This window comes from Aricia agestis, chromosome 16 (genome assembly GCF_905147365.1).
Source record: "Aricia agestis chromosome 16, ilAriAges1.1, whole genome shotgun sequence".
Classification (NCBI taxonomy): Eukaryota; Metazoa; Arthropoda; class Insecta; order Lepidoptera; family Lycaenidae; genus Aricia; species Aricia agestis.
In genome coordinates, this window is record NC_056421.1 from 349,303 (window position 1) to 375,192 (window position 25,890).

General features: G+C 37.4%; 2 protein-coding genes across 3 annotated transcripts in view; both read right to left on the reverse strand.

Annotated features, from left to right (window-relative positions):
• Positions 1 to 460: 460 nt before the first annotated feature.
• LOC121734593 lies at positions 461 to 17,134 on the reverse strand. Its single transcript, XM_042125174.1, has 4 exons — positions 16,835 to 17,134; positions 3,379 to 3,514; positions 2,369 to 2,450; positions 461 to 2,139 (listed from the first exon to the last, which is right to left on the reverse strand). The coding sequence occupies exons 2-4, from the start codon at positions 3,501 to 3,503 to the stop codon at positions 1,033 to 1,035; spliced, it is 1,314 nt and encodes a 437-aa protein (XP_041981108.1). The 5' UTR covers positions 3,504 to 3,514; positions 16,835 to 17,134; the 3' UTR covers positions 461 to 1,032.
• LOC121734592 (dopamine D2-like receptor) overlaps positions 10,256 to 25,890 on the reverse strand; it is a 96,894-nt gene continuing 81,259 nt past the window's right edge. The window contains exons 8-9 of one of the 2 annotated variants that reach the window (XM_042125173.1): positions 25,045 to 25,291; positions 10,256 to 10,266 (exon numbers count right to left, since the gene is read on the reverse strand). In XM_042125173.1, coding sequence (XP_041981107.1) covers positions 25,080 to 25,291 — 212 coding nt within the window. In that variant the 3' untranslated portion in view covers positions 10,256 to 10,266; positions 25,045 to 25,079. Of the gene's footprint in view, positions 10,267 to 24,924; positions 25,292 to 25,890 lie in introns of those variants that run through there. The other variant, XM_042125172.1, reaches the window with a different exon arrangement.

Below are 25,890 nucleotides of genomic sequence, written 5' to 3' on the forward strand. Positions count from 1 at the left end.
TTATAACATTTGGTTTGTGTAGTATGTATGTAAGTTGATTATGCTAAGGTATTTTTCCTGAATAGGTTTATAGCATTATTAATAATGGGCTAAAATCTTTGCAAAAGTATGTTTTCAAAATGGTTTTAACTATTAACACCGCTGGTAACGTAAATAAAGGTGGTACAAGCAATATTTTACGAGAGACAAAGAAGGATAATATAGTAGTTATTTGTCACTTTTGCTCTTATAATATGGCTACTAGATGGCCGCTTTGTGCCACCTCCACTTACGAAATGAAAATAGAACATGTAATAGAACAATTTACTTTCACTGAAGATTTAGCCCGGCCGCACATTGTCCGAATTCTGATCAGAAACAGTTGAATTTCGCCGGACCGCCACCCCGCACACTATCCGAAATATCCTTCCGGCGAGTTCGAGCTCACTCGGCTCAGTACAAAATGTAAGAGACAGCGCGGACGTTCAACTGTTTCTGATCAGAAATTTCGGACAATGTGCGGCCGGACTTAAACAGAACAGTGACTTCAGTCACAGAATATATAAAAATATGCAATACACTGTATACAAAAAACAAAAAAAAAAACTTTAAAAATGCATAACAGTCTATGTATGTGGTGTCTTACGTTTGATTTAAAACTCTAAATAAGGCGATTCAATAAACCTAACTATTTTAATGAGGTTATAAAATCATTATAACATTACATGACTTATATTTGGCATTCAAATAAATTGTGATGTCGGGCGGCCACAGAACGCCACGTAAACTTCAGTAGTTCACTAATTGACTTCCCCGCGCCTCCGCCCCCGCGTATACCGTACTCGATTACATTATGCCATACACCCTATCTATCACCATATATCTAACGAGCAATATACGCACTACGTCGACCTAAGTATACATATATCTCTATAGTATAAATAAACTCTATATCTATGTTACAAAACCTACGATCAAAAGTGTACATGTAAAAGTAGATCTATATAAATATCCGATTTAAATATATTTGGAATATCGTTTAAGGCTAGTATCTCATACCTGGGAAGCTCCAGTGCTGTCGAGCTTGGACGTGTTAGCGGCTACTTCGGCGAGGGTAGCCAGAGCGAACAGGTCTTCCGTGGCTTCCGTGGCTAACTTAATCTCAGGACTAATCTTGTTCCCTCCGTTCTCCACGCGCGTTATCAGGCTGTTGATCTCGAGGCGCGTGATGCTCTTCTTCCGGGGTTTCCGTTTCTGACTGCCGCTGACCGTCTCCCGCCAGGGGTCCTGCCGCTCGTCGGCCACACTCCGCGGGACGGAGTTGACGATCTGAGGGTATTTCGGTTTCAAGGTCAGCGACTTCTTCTTGCGTTTGTTCTCACGCTTCCTCTGCTGGAACTTCTCGAGGCTGAGGGAGGGAAGTGCTCGTATCTTCGCGTCGAGATCGAAGTCGGCCGCTTTGAAGGTTTTGGTCGGGTTGCTGTCCGGTTCGGCGGCTGTCGAGTCTGACTCGTACTTGGGCAGGGGCTGCGAGCTACTAGGCTCCCAGCTGCAGGCGGCATAGTCATCTTCGGGATCATCCCTCCGCCGTTTCACGAGCAGGCCCACAGCCATGAACTCCTGGTATCTCTTGCCCTTGCAGGAGCGGCCGGACTTCCTCTCATCATCAGACAGCTCCTCGGCGGAGTAGCGTTTATCCACTATCTGGTCTATCACATCCTGATTGGTGAGCTCACCAGGTACGTTGTAGCGGTACGGTCCCTCGAAATCCTCCTCGAACAGCTTACTGGTTTCGGACAGGGCGTTTTGGAGCTCCCGGATGGTATCGTTCTTGGGTCGGTCGGGGGATCTGTATATCGATCGTGGGTGGTAGTTCGCGTCGGTAGCTAGGAGGCTGCTGATTCCGCCCATTTGGGCTTCATCGGCGAGTTTGCCGGGGGTAAACATGGAGAGCGATCTCGGTTGGGGCTCGTTGCTGTCGTCATCGGAGCGGATGTTGAGGTCTACTCTGGTGGAGTTGTTGTTGGTCCTCTCTTCGTGGTCCTCCACTTCTGTGTGCTTCTCGCTCTCTCGAGGCCGAGCGGACAGCGTGCGGAGCGGGGGGGCGGGCAACTTGTACCATTTGAAGTCAGGATTGGCGCTGAAGAAGGCGTCTTTATACTGAAATTGATAAGCATGGCATAAGGCATTCTTTGTTATAATAGGTATTTAATATTAACGTAACTTTATTAATAATTATTTTTAAACAAAAATTGAAACCGGCTTGGAAATCGTCTTCAATTGATAACCTCCTTTTTGAAGTCGGTTAATAGGGAAAAAACATACAGATTGACATTCAGTGCACCATTATAATTTTATTAATTGGCGATTAAGCCCAAAATTTGATTACCTGTTTGGCAAGACCGGTGTAACCAGCCTTTTCTTCTTTATCCAAGTTCGCCCACCACTCGCCCAAGATTTTTGTGATAGATCTGGAAAAAGAAAAACAAAAAAACATAAATTTATACTCTTTCAGAGCTATACCTACATAATACAAGACAACGTGATTTATTTTATTAAGCTTGAAACTCCTGACTAAAACACACAGTACAGTTCAGTATTCAAGGCCTGCTTGTGTATTCCTCGCGAATAGGAAACGTCACATGACAGATAAAGGTAAATAATATCTTTATTAGTCAAAGGTTGAACTTTCAGGTGCCATAATATTTAACTCCGCATTCCCACATATTATTGAGGATAACATTCAAATATTTTTAGTGTTTACTTCAAGCGATTGTTTAAAACTAATTAGGATTAGAGAATTGAGGAAAACTGATAATATAAATAGTATTATTAACTGGGTCGCATTCAAATATTAACCTACTTAGCTGGAAAAATACGGGGACTGTTAACTTTTTGAGCTTGAAGACTAATGATAATTAAATATTATCATTAGAATTCAACATAAAACCCTCTTAAATAAAGAAAATATTATTAAATTAATATACGCTAGCATTAGGGGGTTAATATATACTTATACGAAACATGAGTTCTAATTTAAAAAAAGACAGAAAAGTAAAAATTAGGGTGGGTTACATATAAGTCGACCATGATTCATGAATCATCTAAATATATGGAAATCCGCCGGGCGTATCCCCAGAATTACTCGGACATATTTATAACCTATTTGCGGATGAAGATGCTTATTAGGTACTCCGCGATGTGGGACAGCAGTCAGTACAATATCTTCTCCTCATCTGCCCTCAAAATTCATACATACTGTCGCTATAGTCCGTCTCGCTCACCTGTTCTCGAGATTGGGGTACTTGTCGCGGACGACGCTGCGGTGCGTTTGCAGACGGCTCACTATCTCCGTCCTGCTCGCACCTACAAACTATCGCTATAGTCCGTCTCGCTCACCTGTTCTCGAGATTGGGGTACTTGTCGCGGACGACGCTACGGTGCCGTTTGCAGAATATGAGGAAGGCGTTCATGGGCCGACGCGCGTGGTGCGCCGGCTCTGTATCGCCGTCCTGCTCATGCATACTGTCACTATCTGTAACGAGAGAGAGATGGGTGATATGATAGTCGATACGTTGTAACTTGTAACGGACAATCAGTCAATTTTAGTGGTTTTGCACTAATCTTATCATGAATTGTTTATGGCATACAAAGTGAAGGATTCACAAAGGAAATCTCTCAGGTTTTCTTCAAAGTCTGTCAATTGTCATTGTTTGTTTCGCATTTCTGCTATGGCCGAAGACATCTCATTACAATACGTATAGATTTTAAGGTGGGACAGTAAGATAAACTATACCACAGAATATAATATATTAGTTGACTACAAATCGGAACCAAAGTTTTCATGTAGGTAAGATCCTATCCACCAAACTTACAAAGTAATGCAAGCTGAGAGCAATAAAAAAGTAAGTAGGTACTAAGTAGAAAGATATCGGATTTGTTTTTATGTGGCACGGTTCGCCGACCTCTTATCAGTGCTTATCAGCTACGAAATATGCACTTGGCAAAGAATATTTATCTAGTATGAATGTTTTGAGAGACTAAAGCGAATAGGTGTCGTGTGACGCGTCGTTGTACGTCGATGAAAATAAAGTATAGGATGTGCACAATTTTAAGATCGGTCGGCGAAACTGGGGCAAGAGGCAAAATTCATGTAGCAGACTACTTGGAAAGGTCGGTTGATTGTTGTTATAAAATATAAAACTATGTTTTAATTCAAATAGTATTTCCTTTACATGCCATCGACATTATCGCAAAGAAAAAAAAAAAAACTCCTAATCTTTGCAAAACTGACCAAACAGGAAAACTGTCATGTTTTGTTTGGTCTATCGGAAAGCATTCATGCCTTCCTTTAAAGATGTTTTACTCCTTAGTCCTTCGCATGCCCCTCAAGGTCGCACACAGTATGCAAAATGCTTTCTGATTTTTATCAACTCTGGTTCTATGGAGGTCCTTACGTCATTTTCATTGGCATAAGCCTACAAGGTATAAAGTCCTGTCAAATGTAAAACACCTCAGTCCCCACGGCGCAGACCATTCTTCGCAGACCAGCTATCTTGCCTCTGACATCTTAAAAAGTGACTCTTATGCCTTGCATTAAGATCACCTGGTTATCACTTCGAAGCACACTGTTCGCTTCAGTGCAGCCTACGGACTATTTACATTTTTTTTAATGAAATAAGGGGGCAAACGAGCAAACGGGTCACCTGATGGAAAGCAACTTCCGTCGCCCGTGGACACTCGCAGCATCAGAAGAGCTGCAGGTGCGTTGCCGGCCTTTTAAGAGGGAATAGGTTAATAGGGGAGGGTAGGGATGGGAAGGGAAGGGAATAGGGGAGGGTAGGGAAGGGAAAAGGGTAGGGGATTGGGCCTCCGGTAAACTCACTCATTCGGCGAAACACAGCTGAAGCGCTGTTTCACGCCGGTTTTTTTTTTATGAAATAAGGGGGCAAACGAGCAAACGGGTCACCTGATGGAAAGCAACTTCCTTCGCCCATGGACACTCGCAGCATCAGAAAAGCTGCATGTGCGTTGCCGGCCTTTTAAGAGGGAATAGGGTAATAGGGGAGGGTAGGGAAGGGAAGGGAATAGGGTAGGGGATTGGGCCTCCGGTAAACTCACTCACTCGGCGAAACACAGCGCAAGCGCTGTTTCACGCCGGTTTTCTGTGAGAACGTGGTATTTCTCCGGTCGAGCCGGCCACTCGTAGATCCAACAATAGTGACCCTTAAGTAGGCAACATTAAGATCCTGTGATAAACACCTCAAAGCACGTCTCAGATCATTCACAGTTACTTTACCTCTAAGATTAAACGAAATTGACCCTTATGTGCTCAACGATAAGGTCCTGTGGCAACACTTTCACTAAAGGACGTTTTCACTGTCGGACCGGCCTCGGCACACTTCACGCGGTCAAGGTCCGTGTTTCGGACGAAAACAACATGCTAATACTTTACACGGGTAGTATTGTTTACGTTATGGCCGATAAAAAGACAAGGAATCCCATTTGGAAAGATTGGACGATGCAGAAAAAAATATGTAAATCCATATTAATACAAATCCAAAAGTGTCTGTCTACTTTATTCCGTACTAGACTAGATAACTAGACGTTCCGTGCGGCTTCGCCTGCATAAATTAGGAATTTTGCGGAAACCGTACATTTTCCCAAAAAAATAGCCTATAGCCACTCTATTCTACATCTGTGCCAAATAACTTAAAAAATTCATCGAGTAGTTCGCGAGAAAAGCGGCTTCAAATATTTTTCCCGGTTTTTTCCAAATTTTCCTCTGTTTCTTCGCTTCTTTTGGTCTTAGAGTGATAATAATTTATAGCCTATATAACCTTCCTCGATATATAGGCTATATTCTAACACTGAAAGAATTTTTCAAATCGGACCAGTAGTTACTGAGATTAGCGCGTTCAAACAGACAAATAAACAAACAAACTCTTCCGCTTTATAATATTACTAGACGTTCCGCGCCGCCAGCGTAAATTAGATATTTCACAGACAAATTTGTCTACAAAAAATAGCCTATGATCCTTCACGTGGTCTACTGCTTATCGCCAAAATAACAGAAAAATTGCTCCAGTAGCTCGTGAGATAAGCCCTTTCAAATAAATAGCCTTTCTCGATAAATTAACTATCTAACACTGAAAGAATTTTTCAAATCGGACCAGTAGTTCCTGAGATTAGCGCGCTCAAATATGCCCTTTCAAATATATTTCCTCCCGTTTTTTCCACATTTTCTTCTATTTCTTCGCTCCTATTAGCATTATCTATTCTGTGCTATTAGTCTTAGCGTGATAAAATATAGCCTACTAGCTGTCCCGTCGTGTCACTTTAAAACCTTCCCTGGACTTCTACGAACATTTTAAGACTAGAATCAGCCCAATCCGTTCAGCCGTTTTCGAGTTTTAGCGCGACTAACACATTTGAAAATCCATTTTTATATACAGGGTGTAACAAAAATAAGAGATAATACTTTAGGGTGTGTACGTGTTCCTTGTATAGAGTTCACTGACGAGCTTTTGCCCGCGGCTTCGCTCGCGTAAAGAAGTATTATTATATACAAACTTTCATCCCCTATTTGAACCCCTTGGGGTTGGAATTAATCAAAATCCTTTCTTAGCGGATGCCTACGTTCTAACATCTACCTGCATGCCAAATTTCAGCCCGATCCGTCCAGTGGTTTGGGCTGTGCGTTGATAGATCACTATAATGTCAATCAGTCAGTCACCTTTGAGTTTTATATATATAGATAGAAGATAGATAGCCTTCCTCGATAAATGGGCTATCTAACACCGAAATATTTTTTTAAAATCTGACCAGTAGTTCCTGAGATTAGCGCGTTCAAACAAACTAACAAACTCTTCCGCTTTATAATATTAGTATAGATAAGACGTATAGATTCACGCATGAGCAGTAAAGCTATGTTAAGCCGATTCAGATGAGTTATGAACTTTGGAGTCCTGCGGGACTAAAATGGTCACATTTAGCAATTCCTCTCAATCAATTCAGCAAATGAATTGTCAAAACTGTGAAACTGAGAAAATTGTCGTTCATTGTCATAGTGAATAATTATCTCCATGCAATTAAGTTTTGAGAAATTAAGAGTTTTGTTAATTAACGAGTAGAAAAAAACTACAAATTTTTATTCAATGCTTTATATTTTTTATTGTAGATATCAAATGAAATATTATAATAGTATATAGTTACTTAAAAATAAGACGTAGTTATTTTAATGAACGAAAAATGGGAAAATAAAAATATGGAGTTACACCACTATTACAATGACCGACACAAATATCAAATTAACTGTACGAATTACTGGACATGAATTGCAAGCAGACTTGCATTTTCGATTTTAAAAAAATGAGTGATGATAATCGCTATGCTTACTTAGCACGGCGAATCCGATTTTTTGTGGTTTATATTATTAAAGGGGTTCGTGAAAACTGTGCTTGATTGTCTAGGGGTCCGTGGGCCATGGCTGACAAAGGGCGGGACTTGGGAAATACTGCTTTAGTCAATCTGTCACTTTGTCTTTACTTCCGTAGAAACAGGCTTGTGTTGGATAAAGATTGATAATGATGGAAAGCCCAAGGCGTGGCGACTGGCGTCTGCTGACTGGCGGGTAAAGAGAAAAACCGCACCAAAACAAACACACATTGTCCTAGATAAGTTTCTAGGCGGTGTCCTATATTGCCTAAGGTACGTCTGAATAAAAAGTAAAATAATAAATAATAATGTTGTGATATTTTGTGAATAGGGTATATATTACTGTAATGTTTTTACGCTAGACGGCAGCACTTGTACAGACAGTAAACATAAAGTTTGACAAAGTTTCTGTCAAAATGTTGATTGACGTGTACACAGTGCAACATGCCAGTTTTTGTCGGATTATTATTTATGCTGTTTGTGCTAGTGACGCCGTCTGCTCTGACCTTCGTGTAATATTCCCTATTGAGATGTGATAATAATAATAATATTTTAGCGCAGGCAGCCAGAGGTCGTCTGTTCGATGCTCGATCAAACGCAACTGTGAAGTGACTCATATTCGTGAATCGTGATTCGTGAAGATTGTAAGGACAATGTCTTATTCATCTTTTAATTTGGTAGCTCAATGTAACAAACGAAGACACAAAAACAATCAATATCTCTCTATTCTTTACAATATCTTGATATTATGTTGCAAGTTGGAACCATCTCTAATATTATATAGCTTGTTGTTGTGAAAAGCAATGATTAGATCCTATAATTTGTAAACCCGACTAACAAAACTCAACATTATTATTTAATGTCAAAAGTATGAAATTTTGTGATACGTCTCGTGGTTTGGACCATAGTTAAATAATAAACTAACGCCTCCGTGGTCTAGTGGTATAGAGCGCGGCTCTTGACTCGGAGGTCGTGGGTTCGATTCCCGCGTTGGAAACATGTTATTTCCAAGTTTGGTTAGGACAATGCAGGCTGATCACCTGATTGTCTGACAAGTAAGATGATCCATGCGTCGGATGGGCATGTAAAAAGTCGGTCCTACGCCTAGGGCATCGAAACCCGGACCCAATTTTCAAAACCCGGGTTTTCGGGTTTTTTTTAATAAAAACCCAGGTACCCGGGTTTTTCGGGTTTTTTCGGGTTTTCTTAAAATTCAAAGATTAACGATGCGAAAATACTTTAAATATGATTTTCAGCGATTGCCAACACCTTTCCAGTAAAATACTATTTAAATACCATAGTGTGCGGTCACGGCAGTGCCCAACCAAGTCTCGAGTGAACGGGGCAGCCGTGCCATACTTTTATAGAAGCGACTATTTACATCTCCTATTTTATTATATTATATTGGATCTTATCAAAGCTAGGGATTAAGATATTAGGGCCAAGATTAAGTATTACAATAAGCTTCACCTCCAGATTACATATATTATTAAATGTATTTGTATTTTATGAAATATATAAAAATCTATCAATAATTTTTTAAGACAGTAAATGGAAGAATAACCTTAAATATAAAACGTATGCCAACAAATATTTATTTAATCTTATACATTTTTATTGCTGATTGTCAAGTTATTAATAATTATTTAGTCCTAATTGATGTTGGCATACATTATACCTGTAATTAAATATTTGTGCCTAGTTTTTACTTGAAATTGCCTTGTGTCTGCCTTGGTACGGTATGAAGCCGAATGTTCTTTGCAATTTAAGGTAACTTTTCTATCATCTAACTTAGTGGAAAATCTTAAATTACTGTAAAATCTTACATTACACTACACCTCAAACCTTTTTGTAGTCATTAGTTCTAGTCACAATAGACAAAATTCATGTCCGATTACCAAATAATTGATCAGACCCGACCATAATACTATGGCAAATGCGGAAGGTTGCTTTTAATGAATTTGGAAGATTAGCCCCATGGTTGGCATGCTGTTACACACAAGAAATTATCTCTGGCGCTGGTTCTGGTAAAAACTCTGCTTGTTTTATTTCATCTCGATTCACTAAAATCACGTGTTTTAATAATTCCGCAGTGAATATGACATCCACGGCCGGCTAAAGAAAGCCACCATTCGTCCTATAATGTGTTACCAACATCAGTCTCTCAAGCAATGAAAAGCAATCTGCCGCATTTGCCAGACCGCAATATAAAAATATGGATTCAGATCATACTTGATGGAAACTCCTGAGATAGTTTTGTCAGTTTCTAGGGGCTGGTTGCTTTCCTGGAACCTTTTTACTGATTTCATAGTCTTAATATTGTCGCTTTTTGTTATGTTGTGAATAAAACAAATAATGACAAAAAACATAACGACAAACAAAAACTTTTAAGGGTTTTTAGTAAGTTAGACGACTGAAAATAATGACATTAAATTGCAAAGAAGACTGGGCGTCATACCGCAGCAGAGCACAAAAAATATTTTTAGTAAAAATAATGCCAAACATCGATCAGTATAAATTATTACTATTAATTTGACAATCAGCAATAAAAATATCTCATTTGAATGAAATGTTCAGTTTATAAAACGAAATAAAGATTTGTTGACTTATCATTGATTTTTATGACTGTAGATACCTGTGATTGCTTTAGAAACGATAAAATTCGGAAAAGTGTTTTAATAATATGTTTTTTAAATACCAAAAAATAAGATATCATTGTTCCATACACTGTCTTAAAAAATTCCTGACAGGTTTTTAGATATTCCAAAAATACAAATATCCCGAAGACTTTGTTGATGGGTGTATTTTTTATCAGCAATTACGGTCCATACAAGTTTCAACTTTTTGTCACTAACTAGTGGCTGACTTGCCCATCATCAAAAGTCTATGATACTTTCAGCAGACTTAGAAGTTAGAACCCTTTGAACTGTCCATACTTTATTTTGTAAGCCTTTGATCACATAATAAATAAAACTGTGGTCAATCACTGAATGTTGATTGAAAACTATAAAATAAGTTTAACAAGACTTGGCTTCTATAAAATTTGAAAACTTTTTGCGAAGGATAGATTGTTTGAAGAGAATTGGCTTGGAATAGTTTTGGTAAGATTTTTAAAATATTATGTATTATTAATTATTATTATTAAATAATTATATGACAATTAGTCTTTAGTGCTCTTAAAACGAAACTTTTACTTTAAAATATTATATTTTGTTTAATTATGACCAATATAAATAATTAAACCTATACAATATGTTATAAAAATAAATAATTTGTATGTTAGTTTGTTATAAATACCTTAAATCAGGTCTAGCCTTTATTAATTATCAAGAAAACAAAAAACCCGAAAAGCTCGAAAAACCCGGGTTCCATTTTTGAAACCCGGGTTTTTTCATGATCCCCAAAACCCGGGTTTTTCCGGGTTTTCGGGTTTCGGGAAAACCCGGTCTCGATGCCCTACCTGCGCCTGATCTCTCGCCGGTCGTGTCGGTCTTCCGTCCCACTGGGTTATGAGAGTAAAGGAATAGAGAGTGCTCTTGTATACTGCGCACACACTTGGGCACTATAAAATTACTCCTGCGTAGCTGGCCTGGTTTCAATGAAACCAGCCACCGTCACCGAAACCGGTGTGGGAGCTGTTATTATTATTATTAAATAATAAACCGCATTTAAAGTTTACTTACTTTTAACTTTTAAGCTACTATAAAAAAATCAGAAAAAATGTACGATAATAATATTACGATTACATCATGGAATGACAAGTCGAGTACCAAATCCCAATACCATCCCAAATAATAAATACCCACTGTCGACGTTGTTGAATCAGGTAATCCGCCTGCTCGTTCGATCGATACCGGCGCGATATTACCATGTCCGTCCGTCATTAAATAACTCATAAACTGCCGGCCACATTAATCTATTATTGATATGTGCGCCGCGTAAACGCAGGGACCGATATAGCGTCGAGGAAACTTCTTTCATATTTTGAAGGTTACACTTCGGCTAAAGGCCTTGTGCCTAAAGAAGAGATCTGTGCGATCAGCGTGCAAATGTAATTTAGTATTTAAAGATACTATATTATCACGAGGTAATCGTACACTTTTCCGGGATAAAAAGTATCCTATGTCCTTTCCCGGGACTCCGTGTCTCCATACCCAGCAAAATCGGTTCAGCGGTTTGGGCGCGAAGAGGTAATACTAGTAACTAGACTAGTATGGATTAATAATTTATGATATTGCCACAAATTACTAAATAGTAAATAGTTAGTTACATCGTAACCTAGGTGCTGATAAAAATAATGCTCTAATTAAGTTAGTTAAGTCTATGATGTAATTAGTATTATCTCAAGTCTCCGCGAATCAAGGCGCTATCTTCATAATATTATGAAATGTCAATTTTTTTATGAAATTCTGTGCAACAGAAGTCGGTTGAGAATGTTGATGATACCAGTTATAATTGCTTCGGACAAAAAATTATGTAGATTAGATATACAAACGTGGTATAATAATTAAACTATTTGTACAAGTGTGGAAGTGGAACTCTAGTTATCTGTAAAATTATGTTGATTGTTCGACGAACTGCGACAGTTATTCCGATAGTATTGCTAACCATAAATATTAAATAGTCGTTTTTGACGAGCTTTGACCCAGCATAATAATTATATTTTACCACTAAAACTCCTGTAAGCCAGGAATCAGGATCGATCGCCGACCGGGTAACCAACCACGAAAACCCTTTGATCTCGGGGTGCCCGAGGGACAAGTTAAGACTGTATTAATAGAAGTTGGGACTCAAAGAAATTAAATAATTTCAAAAGAAAAGTTGGAGAAGCAAGCGAAGACAAATATTGGGGTCTTTAATTTGCTAATTGTAATTACTAATTAGTAATGAGTTAATGACTAATGATTTATTAGGAATAATTATCGAAAATAACGAAACTATAACTGTACAGTGGATGAACTAAAACCTTTAGGTATCTGTGCACTTAAGAGGATTCCACACCGCCATTTTTTCCATACAAACGTTGTCCCCTGTTTCCTCCCTGGATAATGCTAGTAGAGTTATAATTTTTTTCCTGAATATCTACGGCCACTAATACAATGTCCCTATGTTTTCTTTTTTTTCATAATTTAATTATTAAATAAGATATGAACGTTCAAAAACCCAAAAAAATGGCCAGATTTTCCACTGTGTTCAAACGTCCAGAAAACAGATTTGGATAGATTATACAAAAAAAGCAAAACATAGGAACACAGCTCAAGCCTTTTTTTAATCTTTAATGAAAAAAGTACTTAAATCGGTTAAGTTTTGGAGAAGGAATCAGGGGACAACGAATCGTTGATTTTCTGGATTTTCTGCAGTTGTCTCTATCGCGTTCTGCGGTATAGGCTTGAGGTAAGGGAGACAGCTATAGATATTACACGTACTTTTTTTTCATTTCTCTAGCCGCTGTGGTATCCTCTTAACTTGACAGATGAAGTACTTATGGAGAATCTTGTCAAAAAAGCTGTGAATAGCCTACAACTCGGCACTTTATCAGAAAGTGGTGAAACAGGTTACAGGCCCTAATACTGGTAAAATATGTTATAGAATAACTGTAAAGATAAACTGTGCTGCACATTGCAGATCTGTAAAATATATCCATAATAATTTTGATAGACCGCAGATAATGTCGAAAGATAGCACTTATGTAAATTTTCTTATAAGTTATAAATTAGATTGAAATTAATTATCAACTCAATAATAACCTGCAGCAATACCAAAACGGGACTTCCCCTCGCTTCATCAGCGCCGTGGACGTTACACACTCATACGAAAATATTGAGTAATATTATAGCTATATGATTCATTATTATATTATTATGATTAATCTAGGTACTAAACTTAGTACTTAGTCCTGAAACTTTTGCTCAAACAGCCCAACTTAGAGCACGTTTGATATTTCACATTACAAAAACAATTCGACTAATATAAATCTATAATATAAAAATGAGTCGCTGAATGTGTTGCTAAGCGCAAAACTCGAGAACGGTTGGACCGATTTCGCTAATTCTTTTTTTTTAAATATTCCTTGAAGTACGAGGATGGTTCTTACGGAGGGAAAAATTCTAAAAAAAAATTAAATTTCCTGAAAAAGTCTAAAAACAACTTCTATACTCCCATACAAAAGTTAAAGAATCGACTGTTAGCGATACGAAGTTCGCCGGGTCAGCTAGTCTTTAATATAAAAATGAGTCGCTGAATGTGTTGCTAAGCGCAAAACTCGAGAACGGCTGAAAGGATTGGGCTAATTTTAGTCTTAAAATATTCGTAGAAGTCCAGGGAAGGTTTTTAAGTGACACGAAGTTCACCGGGACAGCTAGTACTTTGAGCCTGTTGAGTTGTTGACTATTCGCGTGCGTCCATTTGTGACCACGCAAAAATATGGGTCCCACTATTGCTAGTAATAACCAAAGCTCACGATAACATAGAATAGAAATTATGGATTTAAGGAACAGCGGTAATTACTCAATATGTGACATAAAACATGTAACTTTAAAAGCTTGTTATTATGGACATTCGATATGGAGTTACGAGTCAGTACTAAGTACTTTCACGGTTTTATTAGGGTGTGTTCAAACCAAACTGACTGTCAGCCGCCGATAGTGAGCGAACGTTACGCAGTTTATTATATTCACTTTTTCGTTCACACCAAACCGGAAACCGACAATACGTTATTACGCTAGGCGTAGGCGCGGACATTCGGCGGCCGATTTATATAATAGACTAGGTAGCTACGTCAGCTATAGCGTATTGTCGGCATACAGTGAACGACGACCAGTGTGAACGTGGAAATACCGTTTATTATCACGTTCACACTGGGGCTCACAGTGAGCCTGCTCACAGTCAGTTTGGTTGGAACACGGCTGACGGCCTTACTTTCATCACCAAAAAGGGAGATCGCAGACGACAGACTTATTGTGCGATCGAGTCTGCGGCGCCCATACAGTCGGAATGGCGCGCGCGCGGCCATGCCGACTGTATGCGCGCGACTCGATCGCACAAAAAGTCTGTCTGCGATCTCCCAAAATGTTCTAATAGGGTTCGCAAAGGTCGGAGCAGAGAGCCAGGATTTGCCATAGGTAATACCTATAATTTTAAATGAGGATTGGTGGTTGCGCCAAAATTCGGTAAATCGCGCAAGAACAAATAAATTTTCCGGGATGATTTTATTCTTTGTCGTTTGCCTGGACTTATTGGATCTTCATACCTATCATGTTCTTTACAAGGTGTAGTGTAGTCTCTCTGTAAGTTTTAGGTTTTAGACATTATAATCATTAGAAAACTATGATTTTTGCATTCAATAACTAGTTTTTGGTCTAAGACGCTGTTTTTGCATCATACATATTAAATACTTTCAGTACGGGGCCTGCAGCCTGCTGCAACAAAACTTGCACTCAGGCCTCAGCATAGCTCAGTTATGTAATTGCAAATCGTTAATCAGATTTCGAGAGTAACACTCAACACTAACAAGTAACGTTAGTTGTTAACATGAGAACCTTTTACATCGTTTTTTTTACAAAATTAATAAACTATTTGTGATTGTATGAAAAGTAAGGTGATGCTGAATGCATTGGATGTGCATGAATTAAAAAATCTGCAGCTGAACATTCAACATCCCCCTTTTTGGAAGTCGGTTAACTTTTTAAAAGGTCATGCGCAGGAGTCGCAGGACCGAGTTTTCGGTCCTCGTACCACGAAATTGTTTTCAGACTCAAACAATCTAACGAGAATGCTGCATCCTGCTCTAACAACGTAATTTCACGTTTGTTGGAGTAGGACACGGCATTTTCGTTGGATTGTTTGAGTCTCAAAACAGTTTTGTGGTACGGCTCCTGTGCATGACGTCGCCAGCCGTGTGATCCGTCCTTATGGGCTACGAGACTCGAGAGTAAAGCTTTGGACAATGTCCTAGTTCAGTGTACAGCGCACACACTTAGGCACTTCAAAATGTCACGCAGGTGGCTTTATTTCCATAAGCCAGCCACCGACACCGAAATCGGTGTGCGAGCTTTTATTATAGTGGATAGATCCTTTTTTAGTATTCGTAATGTTAGTCGCTCCTGGCTCCTTTTTCCATGTCCTAAGACCTTCCTTTTTATTGCACCAGATTTTTCTGTCTTTGGTCACTCAGGATTCAGGAAATATTGTGGATACTCAGACCAAATAAAAAGGGGGATATTAGTCAAACCACTAGTGACTACAATTTAATGAGTAATGACATACTTACTCATTAAATTGTAGTCACTAGTGGTTTGACTTTAGGGCAGCTATCCCCAACCCGCGACCCGCCGAGACTTTATTTGTGGCCCGCGTGATGTTAAACCATTTTGAAATTAACGCCCACCGGCAAAATAATGTAAAGTCATCGTGAAAGTCGTGAATTTTTTTCACTTATAAATTTTAAATCGTTAATTTTGAAGGACGTTATGCTAAAGTCAGAAAAATGCAGCGCGCTGCTGCCCCGCGGTGTTTTGTCCCATCAATCAAATAAGTTTTTCAAGGTTACCTCCTCAATCCTCATACATTTTTCTTCAGTAATCTCCATCTTCAGCGCGTTTCCTAAGCAAAGCGGGCGACGATTCAGCTAGTTACGTAATCATAATAATATTGTAATAATACATATTACATGGAATTAGGCAATTAGAATTGGAAATAAGTACGAAATAAAGTGTGAAGTATGTATAATGTTGGTACAAGACGATATAGGATCCATCATGCGCTAAATACATCAATAATTTCGACTAATTAATTATTAATTATTGTTGGTCTAGTGTGCAACGGAAAACGCCTACAGACTAGCAATTGCCACATACGAGTGTATGGGTGTGTAATGTGTATGACGCTCCGTACAATGAAAAAACTCATTACCTACCTACACAATTGATATTTTTATTGATATGCAAACAGAATCTATAGCTCTGCGCTCAAAACATGTTCTACATGTATCGACGAACAAAAAAACTTAAAAATGGCATCACCTTTATGTGTGCATGTGTAAACATAAATGTTTTGTATAAAACAACACTTTCTATCGAGCAAGTTCCATTTTTAGAAAAGTGCGCGATATGTAAATCGGTTGCCGAGCCAATATGCTACATACATACTATAAATGTAACATACTTAGCACAGTCGATCATCCTCGGTACGGTATAAAAGTGATAGTTATAATAATTAGTCAATTGGTCGGACAAGTGAGCGATTTTTGCTGCATAATATTCAAGGGCATCCGACTTCTCGACAGATATGGACGCTCCGACCACTCTCGTGGCGATTTCCCTATGAATTATGAATGAAACTATCGTCGGGTAAAGGTTACATTATTCAGGACGCAGTATCAATTCGTATAAATAATGAAATAATAAAAGAAAATACTCACGAAATCGCTGGCGATACGTGTAACTCGTACATGACGTCACTTGTCGCAACACAAAACCCCAAATATTGAGCAAAGTGTATAATAACCGTATCGAAAATAGCACACGAATAAACGAAACTCTGTACTTTAACCGTTTAACGACTACTGTTAAGTCATTACTCTTGTTTTAGGACATTTTAAAGAATTTATTTGTTGTTCCTGACTCCAGTTTTGACAAGATGGTCGCGCACCGACTGTTTTGCTTTGGTTGTCAGCTGATACGAAATACTGTTCCGATTCGAGCGCAACTGAGAATCGGTTCATCTCTCTTTAACTTTACCGCGCGACAGCAGTGCAAGAGGGAGACAAACGCAATGAATAGATAATGAAAATGATTGGAAATAACAAACGTCATTTTCTTGTTGCAATAATATTGCGATGAGAACGAGAGTTTGTAATTTTCTTTGTCAGAAGTGATGAATTGAAACAAGTTACTGAACTAATAAGCAATACTTTCTATTTCACAATAATTTGTAACCATCTTGTTCAGCTTAGTTATATTTGGGCGTGACAAATATTGTTGGAAGAAGGAGCGCCATCTATTAGCTCAGCGCTAAACTATTTCGTCAACTACATAACAAACATGTCACATACTTCAACAATAATTTAGAAAAAGAATGAGCAAAAATCACTGGAATCGTCCTTCTTATAATTTATTACAAAGTTGTTTATTCCATTTTCTTTGTTTTAAAAATTATAATGTAATTATTAAAGTAAAGTTTTATGCTTAGCTTTTGGATGACACCGATAGATGGCGCTACATAGTGCAAAATATGTTATGACTTATTGAGTTATGAGTTTTAGTTTAATAACCTCCTCGTTTTTTGGAAGTCGGTTAAAAGTAAACGTACTTATGATAAAATATTTCTTCGGCACAGTGGGAAAAATATGTGTTTAATGTTTCTCATTATTCATTGAAGAAACATTATTATTATTATTATTTATATTTTTAAGTTTTTACTGCTCCATTAGGGGTATTACACTAAAGCTGCGGGCTTGTGACCAAGCAGCTTCAGCTTGAGTTGAAAATCAAGCAATCGACAGGAATTTTCTGACGATTCGGCATTCGGATTATTATTATTATCAGCCTACAGTGTCCCACTGCTGGGCAAAGGCCAAATAAGTAATAGAAGAAATATAATAATGTAATTTTTTATTAAATAAGTAAGCAAGTAATTAAAGTTCGAAACCCAAGACGATTTTGATAGACATTCTAATTCTTAATGCTTATACTTATTATATTTTAATATTTACTCAGGTAAGGTCAGGTGGGGTAAGAGAAACATACTTTACTGGTTTTTTAACATTTTGGTCTTCAGCTATCAAAATTATGCATTGATTTCGATATTAATTGAAACAAATCTTCGCTTTTGAAATATACTTACATTTTTTTTGACACAGAACTAGATTATACGTATAATGACGGCACAATTTAGCAACAAAGCTAGGTCATAAAAAAAGTTCCTTTTTCCCGAGATTTGGGGTAAGAGAAACACTCGATATTTTTAGGTAATTACTCATGTTTTTAAGTGTTTATATAGCATGTATTAATCATTTTCTTTGAGTTATGGGAATGAAACCTTCCCTAGTTTAAAATAAGGCCTTATTTAGGCTAAAGGAATACAAAAACGAAATAAACCTTAACCTTTTGTATGGGACCAACTTTTGTACTTGAAAGAAAAAATCTACTATTTCATACATTTTAGTCACAGCTGATCGATACTTTTGTATGGAACAGCTGACTTTTTATTTCGGGTACGAAGGTTGGTCCCATAGAAAAGGTTGTTTATACACATAGGTAGGTTCATCTTACAAACCAGTACTTAAAAGTCAGCCGGTATTTTAGCGGATTTTAAAAATGTTTGTTACCCTTTGAAACGAGGAAAGAGGAACATATGTTTCTCTTTACCTGGTATAGCCGTTCCTCTTTCCCAGCTTGCCATTTTAAAGTTTATGTTTTTATTGACCTCGAAAAAGCACTAATAACACACACTAGAAACAATGCAATACGTAGAAAATAAAGATTAAACGTAATAATTACACTTTCCTTAGCAATCAACCGCAAAACTGATGTTTTTAATATTTTAATAACACAAACAAGGAACACCTGTCTGACTTGGCTTTTTTAGTTTGAAAACAGATTTTTTTCTCTCTCTTTTACACAGCGCAAGCGCTGTTTCACGCCGGTTTTCTGTGAGGCTGTGGTATTTCTCCGGTCGAGCGGGCCCATTCGTGGTTCTCCCACGGACAAAATGAACGGAATATATGAACTACGCCTAATACTGTTTTATTGACGTAGTCACCATGGAGCTCGGCGTTATAGTTTTCTTGTTATTAGTTACAGTCTCTCTTCCCCCCGCGTCCCTCTTACCCCACCTGACCTTATAACTTAACTTTAACCATAACAAAATGTCAAATGAACTGTCAAATCCCTAGTAAAAGTCCATAATGGACGCCATATTTGACGATAACCTTAACCTTAACTATAACAACGCCTTTGGTGCAACCCACCCTAAGTAATATTATTACGCTCGAAACAAGTTTTTGTCTACCCTAAAGTCACTTATTTTTGTTACAGGGTGGAGCGATAATGTATGAAGATTTTTTTTTATTTTTTTTTAAACGGCATAGCAATAGAAAGTTGCTCTTTAATGAGTAAATTCTGCATACAAAATATAGTTTACTTGTCTTGATGTTATGAGGTGCCCCAACCCAATTGAAAATTCGAAAAATACGATTTTTTTTAAAACATTATTTTGACAATAGTATTTTTCTATATTTGCTGTTCCTTGTAAAAAAACTACATTGTAATACGTTAAATAAGAGCCCGATGCCTTAGCCAAGACCTTTTCTTTATCGCTTTTCTATAGAATCGCCGATCAAAATGTATGGAATTGACTTAAAAATTCGCGAATATGACGTTGACGTTCGACTCGTCTAATGTCTAATGATCTAAATAAAAATTTGTAAGTATATTTGTGAACAGTAACAACAACTTTTTGTAGGTATGCCGAAACGAATATCAAAAAAACATTTTTCGCTCCACCCTACTGTATAATATGTTAACTTTTGATTTCAGTGATTCGACTGAGTCTACTGTAGAGGTATACTGTGTTCCTCTCGACTCTCGACTCTTGAGTAATGGTGATATTATGAGAGGGATTCTCATTTCTCCCTAATAGTACGCAAATATTTCCTTTGACTCATTGCATCCATATTTCAGAGCCTTTTTCATATCAAAGTATTTCGTGTTCCGCCGTCGCTTCGATGGTCTTTCACTGCTTTCAAGCCATTGCATCTGTCAGAACTCAAAAGCTAAAAAAAAATAATAGAAAATATTAGCTAGCTTTTGAGCTTCTGTCGCTTTGGCCAGGTTTTAAGGATTTTAAGATGCAAGAAAGGTCCGTGTTTTTTTTTTATGAAATAAGGGGGCAAACGAGCAAACGGGTCACCTGATGGAAAGAAACTTCCGTCGCCTATGGACACTCGCAGCATCAGAAGAGCTGCAGGTGCGTCGCCGGCCTTTTAAGAGAGAATAGGGTAATAGGGGAGGGTAGGGATTGGAAGGGAAGGGAAGGGAATAGGGGAGGATAGGGAAGGGAATAGGGTAGGGGATTGGGCCTCCGGTAAACTCACTCACTCGGCGAAACACAGCGCAAGCGCTGTTTCACGCCGGTTTTCTGTGAGAACGTGGTATGTATTTCTCATTACGGCCCATTCGTGCCAAGCATGGCTCTCCCACGTATATGTGTGACGTATCCATTGTGCTGAGCCATTGTGTTAATATTTTTAATAACTAGTAAGAACGTTTTGGTTTACTACCTGTGCTTACTTAAAAACCAGCAAAAAATAATAATTTACTTGATAATTCACAAGGACAGGTTTTCTGCGAAGTTAAACGTCCAAACTTCGCATTTCGCAGCGCCCCGGCCCCCGGGCGAGACTTCTGAGTTTGACTTCTTCTTAAATGCTTCGCGACTGGAGTATTTTTCGGTTATTTAATTTTTAAAACACTTTTTGCGATGTATTGCTGATATTATATAAATACTTGTTACTTACATCTAGATAATTGCCCAAAGTGAATATTATCATTTTGATTTCATTTCATTTTTAGAACAATTTGATCGTAGTGGTTTTTATATCATTCGATAAGATATCGGATGGATATATTTATATTATTTATTGGCTTTTAGCTACTTGACACAGTCCGCTGGGCACCATATTTTGGCGACCGTTTGTGTATCGACTAAGTAATGCGAAAAGTTTTTAAGGCTTTTTGGAAATAAAACGTGATAATTATTCTCGTTTATTTATTTCAACATCGAGTAATATTATATATTTAAATAGCATTTTTTACATTTAATAATATTATACTTACTTAAAGCATAATGACACCGATTTATACATTATAATATGACACAAAATATTATGAGTATTTTACAATATTATGACAAATATTATGAATGTGATAAATATTATATATATTAATACAGCTTTTTATTTACAATAATTATAAAATTTAAACTCTTTTAATTATAAAATATACTTCTACATTGGATAAAAACGGAGGGATATAGTGGAATGCTTAATAATTTACAATCATAATTATTTAATATAATATTATTCTTAAATTGTTGTTATTGAAAAGTAAAAGTCTAACCAGCCCAAAACCAAAATTGTTGTAGGTAAGGCGTAAGCAGAATAGCCCAGTAAACTCATGATCATCTTTAATTTTATCTTTTAGTTACCTTTTACTTGATAATTCAACATAATGTTGGCAATTAACACTAAAAAAATGCATTTTATTTTATAAAAAATTGCACTTATTTTTCTGAAAAGTACGTAGCCTAAGCACAGACGTTATTGTTACCTAAAAATCGTTATTTAATGAAGAATGTACAGACGCTGTCATAATTTAAAAAAATCGTTTGACAAGCAAACGAATAATACTTTATTAGCTGTCAAAAATATTTTCCTGGTTAGATTTTACCTCATTTACTCTTAAGTCTTACGTCTACCTATCTAACAAGTTCAATTCTAGAAATTATTGCTTAAGCCAATATATTCACAACCACAGGGATAAATTAAGTATATAAAAGTAACCAAAAATATGAAACAGTATTTACAATAATGGACTTAGTAGAGGCAGTAGAAGTAAATGCATGCGACAGTAAATAATTATTTACGTTTAATGTTGTTATGCGATATTCAATTTATTTATTGTACACAATATTTTATAATTATCGGATCCGACATTTGAAATTTGATATCTGCACGCAGCACGATTTGTCGTATACCTAATCTAAAAAAGTTATAGAGCTGATCGTCATTCCACAACCACATACAAAACAGCCACTGAAAATTTTGCATTAAACTAAATATTTTAAGTAAGTACAGAAACGATAAACATAATATTATTATTATAAACATAGTGAAACGGCCTTCTACCACATAAAAACCAGGGCATATAATGTTATAATTGAATTTGGTGTCTTAGATATTACTTACAAGTTATAATAGGTATTTAATTGTGATCGCACTAGAGACAATTAGTGATAAGTTAATTAATATAGTTTCACAGGGAATTTAATGTAGTTTACGTCAAAACCTTCATTAAATTAAAGTTAATCTCTAAATGCGGCTGTTAATTCTTTAAGTTGTAGTTTTGTAATAATTGAAGTCGTTGTAAAGAATGGAAGTCATAAACAATATTGACGATCACTCATAAAGCAAGAAATAAAATCGTAATATTTTACGACGAGACTGTTTCATAACTTAACATGACAGATTTCCAATAATAAATACATTAAAAAGTTTTAATATCACTTAAAATATTATCACTTATTATATTGACTAGTTTATACTTTATATAATATGGAATACAACTTGAAAGTAAATTGTAACCCCTTGCTTAAAACATTTACACAAGGAATATATTACGGTGTGCCTTTGTCTGGAATATTAGACAAGATAAGACGTGCCATGGCAGACCACGACAGCATTGACGAGTAAATATTATACTTTGCAAATATTTTAATTTTTAGGAGGATAAAAGTACTTACAGAAAAAGAGTTAAAGAAAGTCTCTGGAAGATTTTTTTTACGTGGGAGAGCCATGCTTCGGCACGAATAGGCCAGCTCGACCGGAGAAATACCACGTTCTCACAGAAAACCGGCGTGAAACAGCGCTTGCGCTGTGTTTCGCTGAGTGAGTGAGTTTACCGGAGGCCCAATCCCCTACCCTATTCCCTTCCCCTCCCTTCTCTTCCCTATTACCCTATTCCCTCTTAAAAGGCCAGCAACGCACCTGCAGCTCTTCTGATGCTGCGAGTGTCCATGGGCGACGGAAGTTGCTTTCCATCAGGTGACCCGTTTGCTCATTTGCCCCCTTATTTCATAAAAAAAAAGATTCTTACAGCTTACTTAATATACCACTTGCATAGATCTCTCTTAGGTACCTATATAATTGTTCTGGAAGAGTTGCGGTAGCTTCTAACGTAGGTACCCGCAACTCTGCCTTAAGCGATGAGTGGAGCACCATGGGGTTTTAGTGGGTAGACCACGCAGGAGTCCCACATGCCCGGCCGATATCCCCATTTTTTTTTTTACGTGGGAGAGCCATGCTTCGGCACGAATGGGCCGGCTCGACCGGATAAATACCACGTTCTCACAGAAAACCGGCGTGAAACAGCGCTTGCGCTGTTTCACGCCGAGTGAGTGAGTTTACCGGAGGCCCAATCCCCTAACCTATTCCCTTTCCTACCCTCCCCTTCCCTACCCTCCCCTATTACCCTATTCCCTCTTAAAAGGCCGGCAACGCACATGCAGCTCTTCTGATGCTGCGAGTGTCCATGGGCGACGGAAGTTGCTTTCCATCAGGTGACCCGTTTGGTCGTTTGCCCCCTTATTTCATAAAAAAAAAAAAAAAATTGCCGGGGATGCGTAAAACATTTCCCCATGTTAAAAAAAAGGTACCTATTTGGTTAGTAATTGTCGTAAAGGGTCGTCTTCCAATTTTTAAGTAGCGAAAATAATAATTAGAAATAACAATAAACCTTGAAATAATGTTACAGTCTTCTACATTAATAAATATAAAATATCAGGCAGTTTAGAGAGTTGAACTTAAAGCTTTCAACAACAAACCTTAAGAATAAGCACTTGCATCACTACCATACGCTTTGAAAATTGAAAAACTATTGTATCTGCGATTCTCACGATCGAGGTATTAATTAACACATTCAATTAATGAAGTTTGGCTTTTAAAACAATTTTAAAACGACAAACGGGAATCAAACTTGGCTCGCGACCAAATCGAAAACGCCAATTATTTTATGACAATGCTTTGCGTTGTTTTAAACTACCTAAACTCTTCTATAGTTTTTCATTTTTAATGGCAGATATATTTGCAAAGTTCTTTGTGTGCCTTAAAAAGAAAAAAAGTATTAAAAAATCTTAAAAATTTCAAAATGACTAAACAAAAGAAATGCTTGCAAATCAAAGCTAGTAAGAAATACTTAAGTTAGTATTTAAATGCAGATTCTAAACATAAATTCTAGACAGTCTTTAGAAGATCTAAGAGGAGATATACCTAGGTCTAACCTTACCTATCTTATCTTTATCTAGGTTAAAATAAATTACGAATCTTATCTTAACTCTTTGGTTTCTTCACTTTCTTACAAATAAAAATAAACAGAACATAATAAATTATGGACATTTCTCTTTGGTAGAGTTCCAGTTTTTTAATAATAATTCATAGCTATACATACTTACTATAATAATATCTCTCAACAATCGTCTTTTTTCTTCGACAGAAAATCGCAAAAAGAGTCCTGAAAGGCATTAGGAACGGAATGTAAAATTTATACATAAGTAAATATTATATTCATAATATTATACACAGTACACACTTAGTCCATCTATATTCTATAGAGACGTGAGACGTGGTACAACTTTTAATATGAGTTTCTTCGCAATAATTGTTATCATGTCACAACTACATCAAACTGAATTCAAATAAAATACCAATAAGACGCCTTACAACTGAAACTTCTTTACACGTGCTAACGCACACACGCGCACAAGACTACGCTACTTCATCGCACGTGATTCATGAAATAGCGTACTTTAACTCACACAAATGTAGCAACCACTTTGTTCTAAAACTGTCAATACACTTATATAGTGACGTCATACGCGTTCACCTTCGGCTAAGAACACTTGAGAATCTTCCTGAAAGCCTTGCGAAACTCCGGGTTGAAGATGGTGTAGATGACGGGGTTGAGGAAGGAGTTGATGTAGCCCAGCCAGGTGGTGAGGATGAAGGCGGTGACGCCGGGAGACCAGCTCACGTGCAGCTTGGTGCAAACCGCGTCCAGCACCGAGCAGGTGAAGAAAGGCGCCCAGCAGAAGAGGAATACACCTGGAAATAAAACAGCTGTTTGGTTAATGTATAAAAATATTGTTGTACAAAATTGCTCTTGCAAAATATACTTAAAAGGCAAATGGCGGACCAACATAAATTGGTTGCTCAGACACAACAGATCACAGCTATCATTGAATTAACATAATCCGGCTAAACGTCGTAGGTCCGTCAACTGCCTATGAATCGTTTTCTTTGATGTTACTATCAGATAAGTTGATTCACAGTTGATATATATAGCCCATAGGCAGATGGACGACCTACATAATTAGGTCGCGTTATGTCAAATTCAGCCAACAGATCACGACTCTTTGAATTGACATAATGCAACCAAATGACGTGGTTCCGTCAACGGCCTATGAATTCTTTGATATTACATTTTGACAGCTGTGCAACATGTGGAAATTGTACTATATCTGATGCTGCTGAAACGTATTGCTCTCGACCCGACACGATAGAGAAAATTCTAAATGGCTCTATGGATATCAGCCTCTACGTATTGTAGAGTTCTTGATACACATTTTTTGTGATTGCTGAAAAAGGGCGGCAACGCACTTGCAGCTGCTCTTCTAATGTTGCGAGCGTCTATGGGCGACGTT

Coding starts and splice junctions, on each gene's coding strand:
- LOC121734593 (XM_042125174.1), bottom strand. CDS start 3,503: ATGCATGAGCAGGACGGCGATACAGAGCCGGCGCACCACGCGCGTCGG. Junction 2,451..3,378: donor TACCCCAATCTCGAGAACAG/GTGAGCGAGACG, acceptor TTCTTTTTCCAG/ATCTATCACAAAAATCTTGG. Junction 2,140..2,368: donor ACACCGGTCTTGCCAAACAG/GTAATCAAATTT, acceptor TATCAATTTCAG/TATAAAGACGCCTTCTTCAG.